Source organism: Nematolebias whitei, chromosome 1 (genome assembly GCF_014905685.2).
Source record: "Nematolebias whitei isolate Nwh7 chromosome 1, NemWhi1, whole genome shotgun sequence".
NCBI lineage: Eukaryota > Metazoa > Chordata > Actinopteri > Cyprinodontiformes > Rivulidae > Nematolebias > Nematolebias whitei.
The window spans coordinates 50,874,663-50,888,665 of record NC_056498.1 but is presented as its reverse complement, the minus strand read 5'-3'; the positions used below and the strand labels follow the sequence as shown (position 1 = coordinate 50,888,665).

General features: G+C 39.2%; 1 protein-coding gene across 1 annotated transcript in view; it reads left to right on the top strand.

Annotated features, from left to right (window-relative positions):
* Window positions 1–14,003, top strand: part of kif16bb (kinesin family member 16Bb) — a 34,401-nt gene that overhangs the window by 10,524 nt on the left and 9,874 nt on the right. Inside the window, exons 12-15 of the mRNA XM_037692334.1 lie at window positions 8,713–8,832; window positions 8,910–8,961; window positions 9,043–9,180; window positions 12,515–12,597. Coding sequence (XP_037548262.1) covers window positions 8,713–8,832; window positions 8,910–8,961; window positions 9,043–9,180; window positions 12,515–12,597 — 393 coding nt within the window. The remainder of the gene's footprint in view (window positions 1–8,712; window positions 8,833–8,909; window positions 8,962–9,042; window positions 9,181–12,514; window positions 12,598–14,003) is intronic.

Below are 14,003 nucleotides of genomic sequence, written 5' to 3'. Positions count from 1 at the left end.
AGACTGAGGAACAGCTTCTACCCTGAGGCTGTTAGACTCATGAATCTCTAACTAGAATAATCACTGTGAAAAACCATATCATGTTGCTGCTGATCTGTTTCATGTTGCTGCTGATCTGTTTCAATGTTGATGTGTTCATGCGTGCACATCTGCTCACAGACTCATGTTCATGTTTGTGCTGATGTTCAATGTTTTATGTTATGAGTGCTTAGTGTATATTTAGTTGATGTTTTTCTTAGTTCATATCTTAGATGTTATTACTGTTTTTCTTATACATTTTATTGTTGGATGTAACTGGGACCCCGTGTACATAATTTCGCTCCACCACATGTACCACATGAGGTGCGAATGACAATAAAGAAACTCTGACTCTGACTCTGACTAATTTTTTTTTTATTTTTGGAAGTGAAGGATTAAACTGAGTAATTAAAATATTTGTAGTTTTTCATAGTTTTTGTTTACATTCTAGGATATCTTGTAGATCTGACAAAACTTAAGTGTGCCATAAATATTGGCCTTTTGTTGCGTACATTACAGCTAAAGTGAACCTGACCTTAAAGCATTTGCTACTTTTATTTTAATCTAAATCAAATCATGAGTTTGCATAAACGAACCTCGGGGAAAAACTCTTGAGCTGTGTAATTAAGCTCATTAAATCCTTACAAAAAGTACCTTTTACCCTGACATGTCCTCTTCTATCAGCTGTTAGTGCACATGCACAGTTTGTACTTGGGTGTTAAAAAAAAAAAGAAGCCAAAAATCAATTAAAAAATTTGAGTCTCGATTTTAGACTTACTGAGGACTGATGAAAACGCTGACATTTAAAAACATTTGCATGTAAAACTAAACTCCAGATCATTCAGGTCAGAGCTGTGCTGCTTTGGTGGTTCTTGCAGTTACCAGATCCTGCCAGCTGGGGTCGCTAGAAGCCTTGTGAACGACCACACATGAAGGGGAGGGGCCAAATGTGCAGTTAAATTAGATTTTGTAATCATTTGAATTTAAATGGCATTCAGAAGCAAAGTTGTTGCATTAATATTGAATATGTTGGGTGTGTTTGGAAAGTGAGAGAGGAAGGAATGTAAACGATCAGTATGCTCTCTGAAGTAGGAACTGCCCCCTCCATTTCAACAACAGTGCTATTGTTGCCAGCCTCGAGTTTACACTGAACATTTTTCATCCTTTGAAATGTTGCCCAACCTCCAAAATAACACCAAATGTCACTTTTTGGAACTGGCAGTGTTCGGCGAAGTAGCCTGTTGCATTATGCCTCAAGCTGTGAAGTGTGCCAGTCACAGGAAAGTATGGAGGGACTGCTCCGTCGTACAAGCTGCTAATAAATTCTTTAACGCTTGTTAAATTATCGTGAAAGTCCTGCTCAGTTGGGTTGGATGTGTGTGATGGCTAGAAGCTGTCATTTGTGGTGCGCTTGCTGTTGTTTTGGAATAAACTGTTGCAGGGTTTTAAATAAGGTGTAGGCACGTGTTCCGGACGATTAGCAGGTGACTTTTTGTGGCTCGACAGCCCTAAATCTGTGAAGTCCATATTGGAGCTCATTAGCTTCTGTCACTGCTCCTAATTAGGAGATCTTGATTACTGACATATGGCGCTCTGGTCTATGAATGTCCAGCATATTAATTAAAGCTATGCTCGTGTAAATCTGTTTTCATGCTCTTGCTCAGAGGCACCGTTGTCCATCTCCATTTGTGAAATTCTAATTATTGCCCACGGCCAAAGGCGAGGGGGCGATCATGTTTTTGTTCAAGCATGTGCTCGTACAGAAATTAACGAACCAGTGGGTGGATCTTACTGCGACTTTCAGGAAGTAATTACTGCATGTGCAGCTGAAGTGAACCCCGTTCACGATGATCTCCAGTTATTGAACATCAGCAAACGCAAGAAGTGGCGTTTCAGCAAACTTTTCAGGTATTGGGCTAAAATTTGCTTCGGCAGTAGCTGAGCAACGCCCCAAAGAGCACAACACATTGCACAATGTTGTGCTTAAAACTATTGGTGTCAACTCTGGTTGATTAGCAAAATATCTCATTAACTACTAGACCAGGGGTCTGCAACCTGCAGCCTCTTGAAGCTTTGACCAAACATAATGCAAAATGTAATTATTATTATTATTATTATTCTTATTATTATTCTTATTATTATTATTTAAACCCACAGTAAAGAGAAATGGCAAAATTTAGCAGTTTTTCTGCAAATGTTTAAAATAAATTACTAAAATGTGAAAAATGATGGTGATTAGCTTTTAGTTACTTCATTTATCCAACTTGTGGCCTGACAACGGGATCTTTTTCTCAAATCCACCAGAATTTTTTTATTTTTTAGGACAAGTTGCCTAAAATAAAAATAGTGAGTAGATTAATTTAAAGTTGAAGTAAATACAAAATGTATTTTAAAATTAAATTAGTCACATTTACATATCCAACAATGACCTTTTCTTAGACACACTTTTTAAAGTAATAACTTTAAATTGGGATACATATATTTTTATTTTTCTAAAATTAAAAAATACTTTTTTTTATAAACCTGCAGAGTTCAGGGTTAAATTTAATTTTTTTTCCCCCTTTTTGTTAACATGGATGTGGTCTTTTCTTTAGTCTTAAAATGTACAATTATTGTCAAAATTCATATATTTTGTTGAAGTAACTACACAAATTTGAAGTGGCCCATGAGCCACCAGTTGATAATGACCGTTGTAGCAGGTTTTGCGGCTTTAGACACATTTTATTACTGGTAGAAATGGCTCTTTGGATCTAAAAGATTAATTTTATATTTTGGCCCCTGTACTTGACATAATTTAACAAAACACTAAACAATGAATGTACGTCTACATCTCAACATTTGGAGTCAACCCACTTAAATATGGCCATCATACTAACTGACCAACAGCCAACACACACGATGGCTATAATTTCTGCAATTTTAGAGATTGTGGTAAATTTTGTTTTTATAATGGAAATTCATTAACAAGACCTACTCCGAAGGGCTGGACAATAATTCGATATTGATTATATATCATGATATTTTAAAGTTTGGGCCATATTCCCCAACTCCGAAGTGTGACATCTAATATTACACGAGATAATGCATAACATCAGCCCTTTACAACTCTGGTAGAAAGGGCGGCAGGTCGAGTGTCTGTTATAATTCATGATGCGATGTGACACCCAGGTAAAAATGTCACTGTCTGGTGACCGGTAGCCCCACTGATCTCACTGAAGCCCTGCGTGTTTGATGAATGACTTCATGGATTTGACATTTGTCTCGTGTATTTGCATTCTGCCTGTGTGAGGAAAAATAATCGGGCTGCTTCTGTGGATATCTGTACAGAAACCGTGCGTTGACTGGGTCTTTTAAAACTCACCACACATACGTGATACAGGAAACGTAATTCAAGTTGTGTCTCGTAACGGATGCTCTTTGGCATGTTTTTGATTCAGCCTCCGTGTTTGGGCGTTCGATGTTCTGCCGTCTTTGGATTAAACTCCGTCTCCGAGTCCGTCTCGATGAGAACGCCCGTCTGGGCCTTAAAGACACGAGTTGACCGAGAGCGGTGCAAACTGAATTTTGGATTCTGTATTCAAAGCAGATTTTTAGAATGCAAAGTTATTCAGCGTCAGCTTCCCAGATTGGTTACAGGGCATGTGGCAAAGAGAAAGTAATTAGTATGAGAGGGATTCTAGAGCAGCCTCTCACCAGTCGGAGGCAGTAACGGATTGAGAACAAAAAAGAACTATAATCATGTTCTACTAGGGTTATGTGGATGCATTATATACATACGCAAGCCTACAGATTTGAGAAGTTTTTAATTTTTTCCCAGTGTGTTCTGATCTCGCAGCCTTGCTTTCAGGTCCTCTTGTAATGTTTTAATGGGAGGAACCTCCATTTCAGCGAGATAAATGAAGCACGAGCTTTCTTTGATCCTGGTAGTCTTTGCATTTCCCCAAACATGCTGCAATCAGCACAACTTAAACTGTGATTGCTCTGCTTCTTGTCAATCTGACTCCTAACGTCAGCGCTTTTACATCATAGTCTTTATAGCGTTTCACAACCTTGGCATCATCTCCCGTATGCTGATCAGAAACTGCTTTTCCTTCACATGTGGCTTTAGCCCGACTCAAAATTAAATCCCCTTTCAGAATTTGATCAGAGAAAATTGGTTATTTGGTTACCTTTTGGGGAAAAACAAGTCTTTGCCCTTTCTGGCACCTAAGAATTATTTCTACTGCTGCAGACAGCAGTGGGAATGTTTTGTGCATTCGTGTATGGATTAGGCTAAATTTTTCATGACCCACTGAATGGAGTTCAGTAGAAGTTTTAATCAGAGGATGGACATCTGGAGTCGGCCTGAATCAAGCTGGCCACCACAGTTGACTGCCCTTAAAAAACACAACTAGCCATAATAATAATAATAGTGGACTTGGAGTTGAAGATGCCATCATACACCTGCTTCAGCAAATCCAGTATCCTCTTAAAAAAGGCAGACAGAACTGTGAGAGTCGTGTTCTTTGATTTCTCCAGCGCATTTAACACAATCCAGCCTCGCTTGCTTTGTCAGAAACTTTAGAAGACTCAAATGGAGGCCTGAACAATCACCTGGATCAAAGACTACCTGACAAACGGACCACAGTTTGTGAGACTGAAGGGTTGTGTGTCTAACCAGGTGGTCAGTGGCTCAGGAGCACCACAGGGTACTGTACTCTCGCCATTCCTTTTCACTCGGCACACCTCAGATTTCCGGTACAAAACGGACTCCTGTCATCTGCAGAAATATTCAGATGACTCTGCAGTGGTCGGGTGTATCAGAGATGGACAAGAAGCTGAGTACAGGGAACTGGTGGACCGCTTTGTGGCATGGTGTGGAAACGATCGTCTTGAATGTGAACAAAACAAAGATGATTGTAGATTTCAGGAGAATCAGAAACCGGTCGAACCATGGGAGAAGTGAAGTATAAATACCTTGGGGTTCACCTGGACAACACACTGGACTGGAAATGCAACAGTGAAGCATCTACAAGAAGGGACAGAGCAGACTGTACTTCTTGAGGAAGCTGAAGTCCTTCAACGTTTGCAGCAAGATGCTGCATATCTTCTATAAGTCTGTTGTAGAGAGCGCCATCTCTTCTGCCATCATCTGCTGGGGGAGCAGCACCAGAGCAAGTGACTTAAAAAAGATCAACAAGCTCATAAAGATTGTTCAAAGAAGGATTCTTCATAAAATGAAGAACATTATAGACAACCCTCAGCATCCTCTTCATCAGACTGTCGTACAACAACAAAGTGTCTTCAGTCTGAGGCTTCTTCAGATCCGTTGTAGGACGGAGGCTACAAGAGATCCTTCCTGCCCACAGCCATCAGCATCTACAGTAGAACAACTCTTTAATGAAACCAGGATGATGAGTTGCAACATTTAATTTCCCTCTGGGATTAACAAAGTATTTCTGAATTGAATAACTCTATCCGTTTTACGGATATTTGAGCTATAATCTGCTGTTTGTAGCTGAGATTGACCCCAACATCTAAAACTCTGATGTAAAAGCTGGCAGGCGATAAGCTTCATGAAATGTTTATCTAGTGAAGTTTCCCTTTTTTGAATTACTTTTTCAGCGCAAGTTTCATAACATGGTGGAATGGATCTGAAACTAATTTCACTGCGGTTTATTTTACCATCAGACCAATAATTTTCCGTTTAAGATTCTACTCTTGCGTGCAACAAACTAATGACGAAGAGAATGGAAAAAGGAATGGCTGTTAACAAGGTGACAGTTCTTTAACGTCGGAACATAATCAATCACTGCGGGCAAAAGGCTCCGTCGTTTTAAAAGCTGGTCACGTAACTGCCTTCGTCTTGTGTGCAAGTCATTTGCACTTTATAAAAAAAATATAAAAAATCTGGGATATAAATACAACTCTTAAAGTTAACCTTTTTAATGTGACGCAGCATTTTAAACAGATTTTTTTCTATTCTGAATTCATCCGAATTGATCCGTTCTCTTGGCAGATTGTTCTGCTCGACAAAGTTGACGGGCTGTCGGGATAGTTGACTGGCTGGCTTAGTGCGGGAGCGTTTTTGAAACGATTGCCCAAAACGGGGAAACTGCACTGCCAAAAGGCTGGGAAATAAAATAAACTACTACTCAAGCACAAATGATGGCTTTTAATGGAAACCTAAATGCAGCCCAGGCTTGGCTTCTGGTCGAGGCCACAGTTAATTACAGCATGTTCACCAGCTGCTTCAGTCTAAAAGCAAATCGTTTTATTTATTTATTTTTTGGCCGTGCTGCCGTTACTACTCTGGGTGTGGTAAAGAGCAGCTCTCTGTGCATTTAGGGAGAAAAGAAGAGGATCTCATCTGTTGGTTGCGTCTCAGGAAAGTGACACGGTACATTAATCTGCCAGGCTGCTGCTCACCTCCTAATGAAGTCTGTGAAAAATCCCTTTTAATTAAGTACAGGGGCTGTGGTCGATGCCTTTCCTTCTTCATTAGAAAAAAGGATTTCTCCTGTCTCACAAGTGCCAATGAGTGAGGTGGTGCTGGCGTTGGGCACGTCTCTCACTTCATGGTCCAATCTATACGATAAAGTGAGAGGAGGTTGAAGGCGAGGACGGCTGGTTTATGTAGTGTGTTCTGAATTCATCCAGACTCTTGGAGGTGGTACTTATAATCCATGGCAATGTGAGGCATCAGTCCATCTTAGCAGAATAGTACTTCAGACGCATCACTATGTTGCCAGACCTCTGGTTCTTGAACAGTCATGGGAGTTGTTTTAGGTGAGGGAAATGTTCTAAGGAAATCTGAAGTCTTGTTCCTTTTGTTGACTTGTACAGTTTGAAACTACAGGTCATTGAAAGATGTTTGCATCTTTTAATTTTGAACGATGAAATTAACTTCTTGACGAACTTATTCCATCTGCAACATATTGGGTGTTTAGTGACGATTGGAGTTGTACATCGTGTAAAAATGAATGTTACCCCTTCAAAGCCACACACTTCGTGAGATTCATGGCGTCACATTTTCACAGCGACTGGTGCTGGAGGCAGTGCAGCGCTCGGAGCAGCAGATCAGACGTTTTAAGAGTGGCTTTATTTTACCGTTTAGAAATGATTTAAGAATTAAATCAAGGTTTTATTACATTCCGCTGGACTTTATTACCCTTAATTAGTTCAGAAATCCAAGTTTAATTTACAATAAAATTCAAAATCTTACTTCCAACCTACAAAGCCCTCAACAACCTAGCTCCCTCTTATATTATTGTTCCATACTTTCCTAACGCAGGTTTACTCGCGGTCCCTAGAGTTTCCAAAAGCAGATGGGAGGAAGGTCTTTCAGTTTCAGGCGCCTCTCTTGTGGAACCAACTTCCAGTTTCTGTCCGTGAGGCTGACACATTGTCCAGTTTTAAGACTTTCCTTTTTGATAAATCCTATAGTTGGGGTTAGCTTATGCTGCTATAAGCTTAAACTACTGGAGGACAAACTGACCTCCATTTCCTTAAATTAATTGTTAAAATTTAATAGTTTTCATTTGATATTATTTCTATCTTAACATGTGATCCTTGACCTGCCATTGTGTATCTGTTCCTCTCAAACCCAGCCGGTCGAAGCAGACGGCCGCTTGTCCAGAGTCTGGTTCTGCTAAAGGTTTCTTCCTCATGAGGGAGTTTTTCCTTTCCACTGTCGCCTTCATGCTTGCTCAAGATGAGAGTTCTGTGATGGAGTTAAATTAAAAGCAGTCTTGCTCCTCAAAGCACAGAAACTTTAATATACATAAAAAGTTAATTTATCTGAGTTGACTTCTGTTGTGACTTGCACTATATAAGATAAGATAAACTGAATTGAACAAATATACATTCCTTATGTTGTAATATTACACAATTAAATTTTTCATGCAGAAAAGTTAAAACAATCTTTTTAAATGCTCATTTTTTAAAATTTAACTGCTCTGGTATTAAATGCAATTCAGTGGCTGTTACAGAAACGCTACAAATACATTAAGGTCAAGCATTCCTTGAAAGGATTCGTACCTGCCACCTTTTAATGCCAGAATTTCAACTTTTGATTAGGAATAAAGTTGTAGCCATTTTGGTCGAACCTTATAAAATATGCCAGATCTTTGATGACGTGCTGAGGACAACTCTCAGCTTCTATCATTTCAAACTTTAGCTCAATATCTCAATTTAACCAAGTTATTTTTTTTTTTAAAGGTTGCTTAGCTGTTGCAGCCATCTTGAATGAATTGATATACGTCCAATTTGAGTTTTGCTAAAATCCATCGGTTTGAGAATTTACTAACACACACAGAGACGGACAGTTACAGGAGTAAGTTTGTTGGTTGAAGTTGGCTTACTCCATTTATTGCGAGCTCTATATTTTAATTGTGACATGCAATGTTTGTACGAATGTATTAAGAGCAAAGGTGTGTGTGTGTGTGTTCTCGCTCGCTGAACACAATCTACAGTTTGACTCTCGCCACCATAATCTGAATGATTTATGGCGTCTTTCTCGCTGGTAGCCTTTCCGCTGCTTCGTGGTGACACATGGTTGGAACGCTGCTTTTCTGTGCGGCCTTCAGGCCAGGAAGAGCGGTCATAAAGAATTCAGTTTTCTGCTGGTTTCCATTAAATGTCTGTCAGTGTTTTTATTGTGCACCATTCCAGCTAAAGGCTATTGAATGCATTTGTTTTTTCTGCGGCCCGTAGGAGGAGACGGTGACTCTGAGAAAGGAGGGGAGAGGAGTCGTCTTGGACTGCCAGTTGCCTCATCTTATCGGCGTTGATGAAGACCAGCTCAGGACTGGAATCAGCCTCTATTATCTGAAAGTGAATAAGTCTTTGGAAATTACGTGAACTCCAATGAGCTCGGCTTTTGTATCATGATCTTTTAATCTTTCCTGCAGGAGGGCAGAACAGTGATTGGGAGTGATGACGCATTGTGCAGTCGAGATGTTGGTGAGTCAAAGTGTAGAGCGCTGTTCGTCCCACACCGTACGCCCAGCTGCTGCTGTATTCAAACTTTTGATTGTACGGTAGTGCTTCATGGACCTGGACTCCGCCGTGAACACTGTGTGCTGGAGAACAGTGCTGGGACTGTGACTCTGTTCCCTCAGGATGGTGCCGTGTGCTCGGTGAACGGCTCTGCGGTCACAGAACCCTGCCAGCTGACTCAGGGTGAGCATTTTCACAAAATCAAATCTTCTCCTGTTCCTATTATTCTATAAAGAGGCGAGACTTAGTTTTCTTTCAAATTCACAGTTTGCCTCGTTAGGGTTGATGAACACAAAATGAAATGACATCACTGCATCATCTGCGAACAAAATCCACTTTTGCGTCTCCCAAAATTCCCCACAGCAACGCACTCGAGCCACGAGTGGATTGACGCAGCTCTCCACAGGGCAGATGCCATTTCTCTTACTAAACATTTTGAAGGGCGAGGGGTCCCGGACAAAGCTCTAGACAAAACCCCAGGCCCTCCATTTAATTGGCAGATGGAGTTGATAGGGCCGACAGGTTTTGAAGTGGGCTGAGCATTAACCTTTCAAAGGATGGAGGCGAGTTGAGCTGAAACAAGGGCCCCCTGAGCGGGCCCTGCTCGCTGTAGCTGAGAGTTTTAACTGCTTCCTGCCTCATCATACGCTTCACTTTTGATAGATAAAAACTCCACACAGAACCAGGCTGCGCAGATTCGGGCTGTAGTCATCTCTTTTATAACCTTTACAATTTACCCACCATTCCCATCAGAAATGGATGCATCTGAAGCCGTTTCTTTGAACAAATGAGTCATTTTCAGTCCAACGGCAGCTAGAATTTATGGGAAGCTTCTTTTTTTTTTTTTTTTTTTCAGGTGCTTTGTTAGTCGTCAGAAGTCGTTAGTGGTAAGATTAGTATCTGCTGCGCTGAAAGAGCAGAGACCTGAAGAAAATCTGTAGATGAAGCCATACGAATCTGATGTATAAACCCTTAAATTCAACTCTGTAGTGTTACAAGACTCCAGGTTTCCTTGGACCATTTCCTCTGGTAAATAATCCTTGTGGTCTAGATCAGTCTCATTGAGTGAGGACTCCCTCATTCTGGTTATTCTTTAGCAGAGGAAACTGACTAAAGTAAAACTTAAAGTGTGGATAAGTTTTAAAAGTTCACTAATGCCTCTGTCATGACTCTCCTCATGACATGCCTGCATCATGATACTGGTCCACTTGGCTCATGGCTCGCTGCGTTCGTTGCTGAAATGTTTTCAAACTGATTGTAATTTGATTAAACTGAAGCAAATCACATTCTTGGCTCCTGATTTTCCATTTAGCGTAGTACGTATATTAAATTTAGAATTTAAAGTTACTCATTACTAAGTATGAAATCAAATGTATAAAAAGGTTATCCTGAAATGTGTCAAATGGTGCAATTTGAACAAGTTTACTCCCATTAATTTTCTAGATGTTTAAATCTGCACTTCCGAAATGTGGGTATGCACTCAATGTAAACAAAGCAATTAAACGATTCAGTAAAACCGTGAGGAAGCTTGAGTCGTGAGACTGACCTTTGTTCGTCTGGCTGTTGGTGTGCAGTGCTGCAAAATTAAATATTTGGTACAAATTAAATGCATCGTACATCAATCCAATTCAAATACTGTGAACACACGAGGGCAGCCTATAGATTCACATAAGGAGAGCAGCATATCGTACTTTATGTTAAATCTGAATATATTTATTTTCAGGACTCTTAAATGACTAATTTTCCTTATTTAGCCATTTATTTGCATCTTACAACTCGGGATGGCTTCTAGGCAGAGTTTGTTGGCAAATAAAAAATCTATCATTGTAACTGCTAAATTAAATTGGTACACAGTAAAGAATGAATGTTTCACAAGTTACATTTCTATTTTTTGTTTAATAACAAATTAAGCAATATTTTTCTCTTTCATCGCACATCTGGAGCAACATACTGAAAGTGGAGAATGGAAAGAAACTGAAGTATTGACCCGTAACACAAATACCAGAACAAAGTTTTGTTTTTGGATTCATCTGCACACGACTACTGGCTGTAGTGTGTAGATGCATTAACAGAGAATCGGACAAACCTCGAGTCCCTGAGAAAACCTTTAGGTGCAAATACAAAATATAATCTGCTAAATACGGCAGACGTCAAGTAAAGCGACTGTCAATAATGAATATCGGATCAGGCAGGGTAGTGGCTCGCCATAAACATGGAGCCGCGTTCTGCATCCACTTAACTTCTTCTAGACCAGTAGGTTTACCGTTTTATCTTCGTACTTGGAAATGAGCGTAAAGGTGTAAATGCGTAACATCTCAAAATTGTCAAACTTCTTTTCCATGGATGTTGCCATAGTTGACCCATTTTCCATCACTTAATGTTTCTATAGGCAAACACGCGTACGTGGCAGTTTGCATCTGGACAGATTTTTACTTTATATACAGTAGTCCCTTGTTTGTCGCAGGTGTTGGGGACCACGCCCACCCATGATAAGTGGGAAAACGGCAACGTAGGGATACAGTAGTTCAATTTGAATAAAGTTTGTCATGATGTGCAATCAAACTCACTCGTCACCTGTTGCTCCCAATCTTCCTCCTTAAATAGTTCAAATATTGTAACATTTTAAACAAACAATACTTGCTGCATGGACTGCATATTTAAAATGTTACAGTATTTAAATTGTAAAGAAGTCCAGCAGGACATCAAAGGGTTAAAACCCTTCAGCAGCAGCAACACGGAGCAGAAATGTACTTCTTGATCAGTTACACTGAAACGACTGAACATAGAAGTTCTAAAATAAGTAAAAATAACACTTTTATATTCTGTGACTGACGATTTTATGATGCGACATACTTTGAGTTTTAATTTGGATGAGTCGATTGTGCAGCTGGACAGAAAAGGGTTAACCCGTCACAAAGCTGCTGCAGGAGAAATGTGTGTGTGGCAGAGGAGATCAGCTGATCAGCTGCAGGAGGGAGCTTCCCCTGCACTTGTGGGCTGCACAGATGGTGCAAAATCATTTAAAATGTATTTTTAAATAATCCATGGTTCATCCATCAATCAGCCAATTGCCATGTCCAATCTTACTTTGAAAAACCGATGTAGTGAATCCACAAAAAACAAATTGCGAAGTAGCGAGTGACGACTGTATTTGTTTTTCCATCAGTTTTAATAAAATTGCTTTGATCTAAAAAAAAAAATAAAATAAAAAAATTCAATCTGGTCCTCTGGACATTCAGAAAAACAAAAAACAAAAGCAAAAAAAAAATGTACAGCACCTCAGACTGAGGAAGTCTTTTGGATGAAAGACGAAACGTATCTACGTTTTATTTTTATTTTTTTTTAAATGTCCAGAGGACTAGATTTAACTTCTTTAGATTTTTCTACCTGGATTATTGAGCATGCATAAAAAAAAATGCTTTGAGTACTGTTTTTAAGATTGTAAGTTGCAGCTGAGGTGGTTAGCGGCTACTGTTGGACAATCATTTGGTAATTTGAGCCGTTCGATTCCCTTTAGGTGCAGCTTTACAGCTTGGAGCAGGGACCGTGCTTCGGTTCTACCGTCCTGCTGAAAACTTCCAGCTGAGAGAGAAACCGCAGGTAGACCGAATATATAAAACATCCACAAACAGGTTTTGGAGTATACTTTTTGTTTATTTTTAAAGAAGAAAGCTTTCACTAAATGTAGTAAATGCCAATAGGTATAATACACAGTTGCTTTCAGCTTCAATATTACTTATGATAACTTGACACAAAAGCTTGACCAGATTCTGCTTTGGTGTAATTATGTACGCTTAGTTTCTTTGCATATTTTTTCTTTAAACTTAAGTTTAATCTTTTATTTGTACTAATTGGCTTACAAAACGTAAAAAAACCAGAATTTCACAACAGATTTTCCACGACAAACTGCTTCTGCTCTTGCTGAAAAGGCTCTGATGCTCAAGTTAGTTTTTTTTTTTTTTTAAATGTATGTAAAAATATTTGGATTATTTTAGTTTATAAGGAAGCAATGTGCAAATGTACTTTTGTTCCCTAGTTTAATGCAGCCATTGGTCTGTGTTCAGGACTGTGTACCGAAATAGTTGGAGCAACTTCTAAAGGGCTTAAATGGCACAAATATTATGTTTAAAAAAAAAAAAAAAAGTGGTTCATTCCTTATTGCTGGCTTTTTGTTTTTTTTGTTCAATCGCCAAGGAAATTGTATGTATGCATAAATGCATGATATGCATTTGTAGCAAGAGCATTTATTTTTACCTTTTCGATGAAATGCAGTTATTTTATTTATTTGTGTCAGATCTCTTGACACGATTCGTGCAGAGCAAAACATTTATGGACACGCTTTAAGAGCGATCGCAGCCGAAGACGAATTACCAGAGCTGTTTTTACTCAAATTTACAACTGGAGCTGAGTTTAAACGTATAAATAAAAGACTCTTGGTAAAACTGAAAACCGTTTACGGTAAAGAGGTTCTGTATTTGGTCTGCCATCAATAAACTGGGGAAATCGTTCCAGCCGAAACAAGTCATCAGGCGAGCCTTCATTCCTGACTTTAAACACGGCTCATAAATGAGATTGCATTAGAGTATTGCTCCTCATTGTAATGGGAAAAATAAATAAATCTAGGTTGTACAACCAGACCCAGATTATGTAAAGTTAACTGTAAAGTTAAAGCTATGAAGTGGAATATGATTGAATAAAAATGTTAATACTGCTTTAATCACATTCTACGAATTTTCAGAGAAGGTTCATCCATTTTGAATTAAAGGACCTTTTGTTCACTTTCGTATTCATACACCGACATCCTGTACTTTTAATCTTCTTTGTGCTCTGTGTTTTTGAAATTGGCTTTAATGTAGCAAAGAGCAGTGCAGGCTTTCAGTCCTCTGTGCTTTCAAAAAGTCCATAGCATGAATTTTTTAGCATCTATTCTAAATGAGGGCTTCAAGACTTCCACGTTGGCTCAGTCTTGTCCTGGAACAGGCAAAACCATCACTTTCAGATTTTTA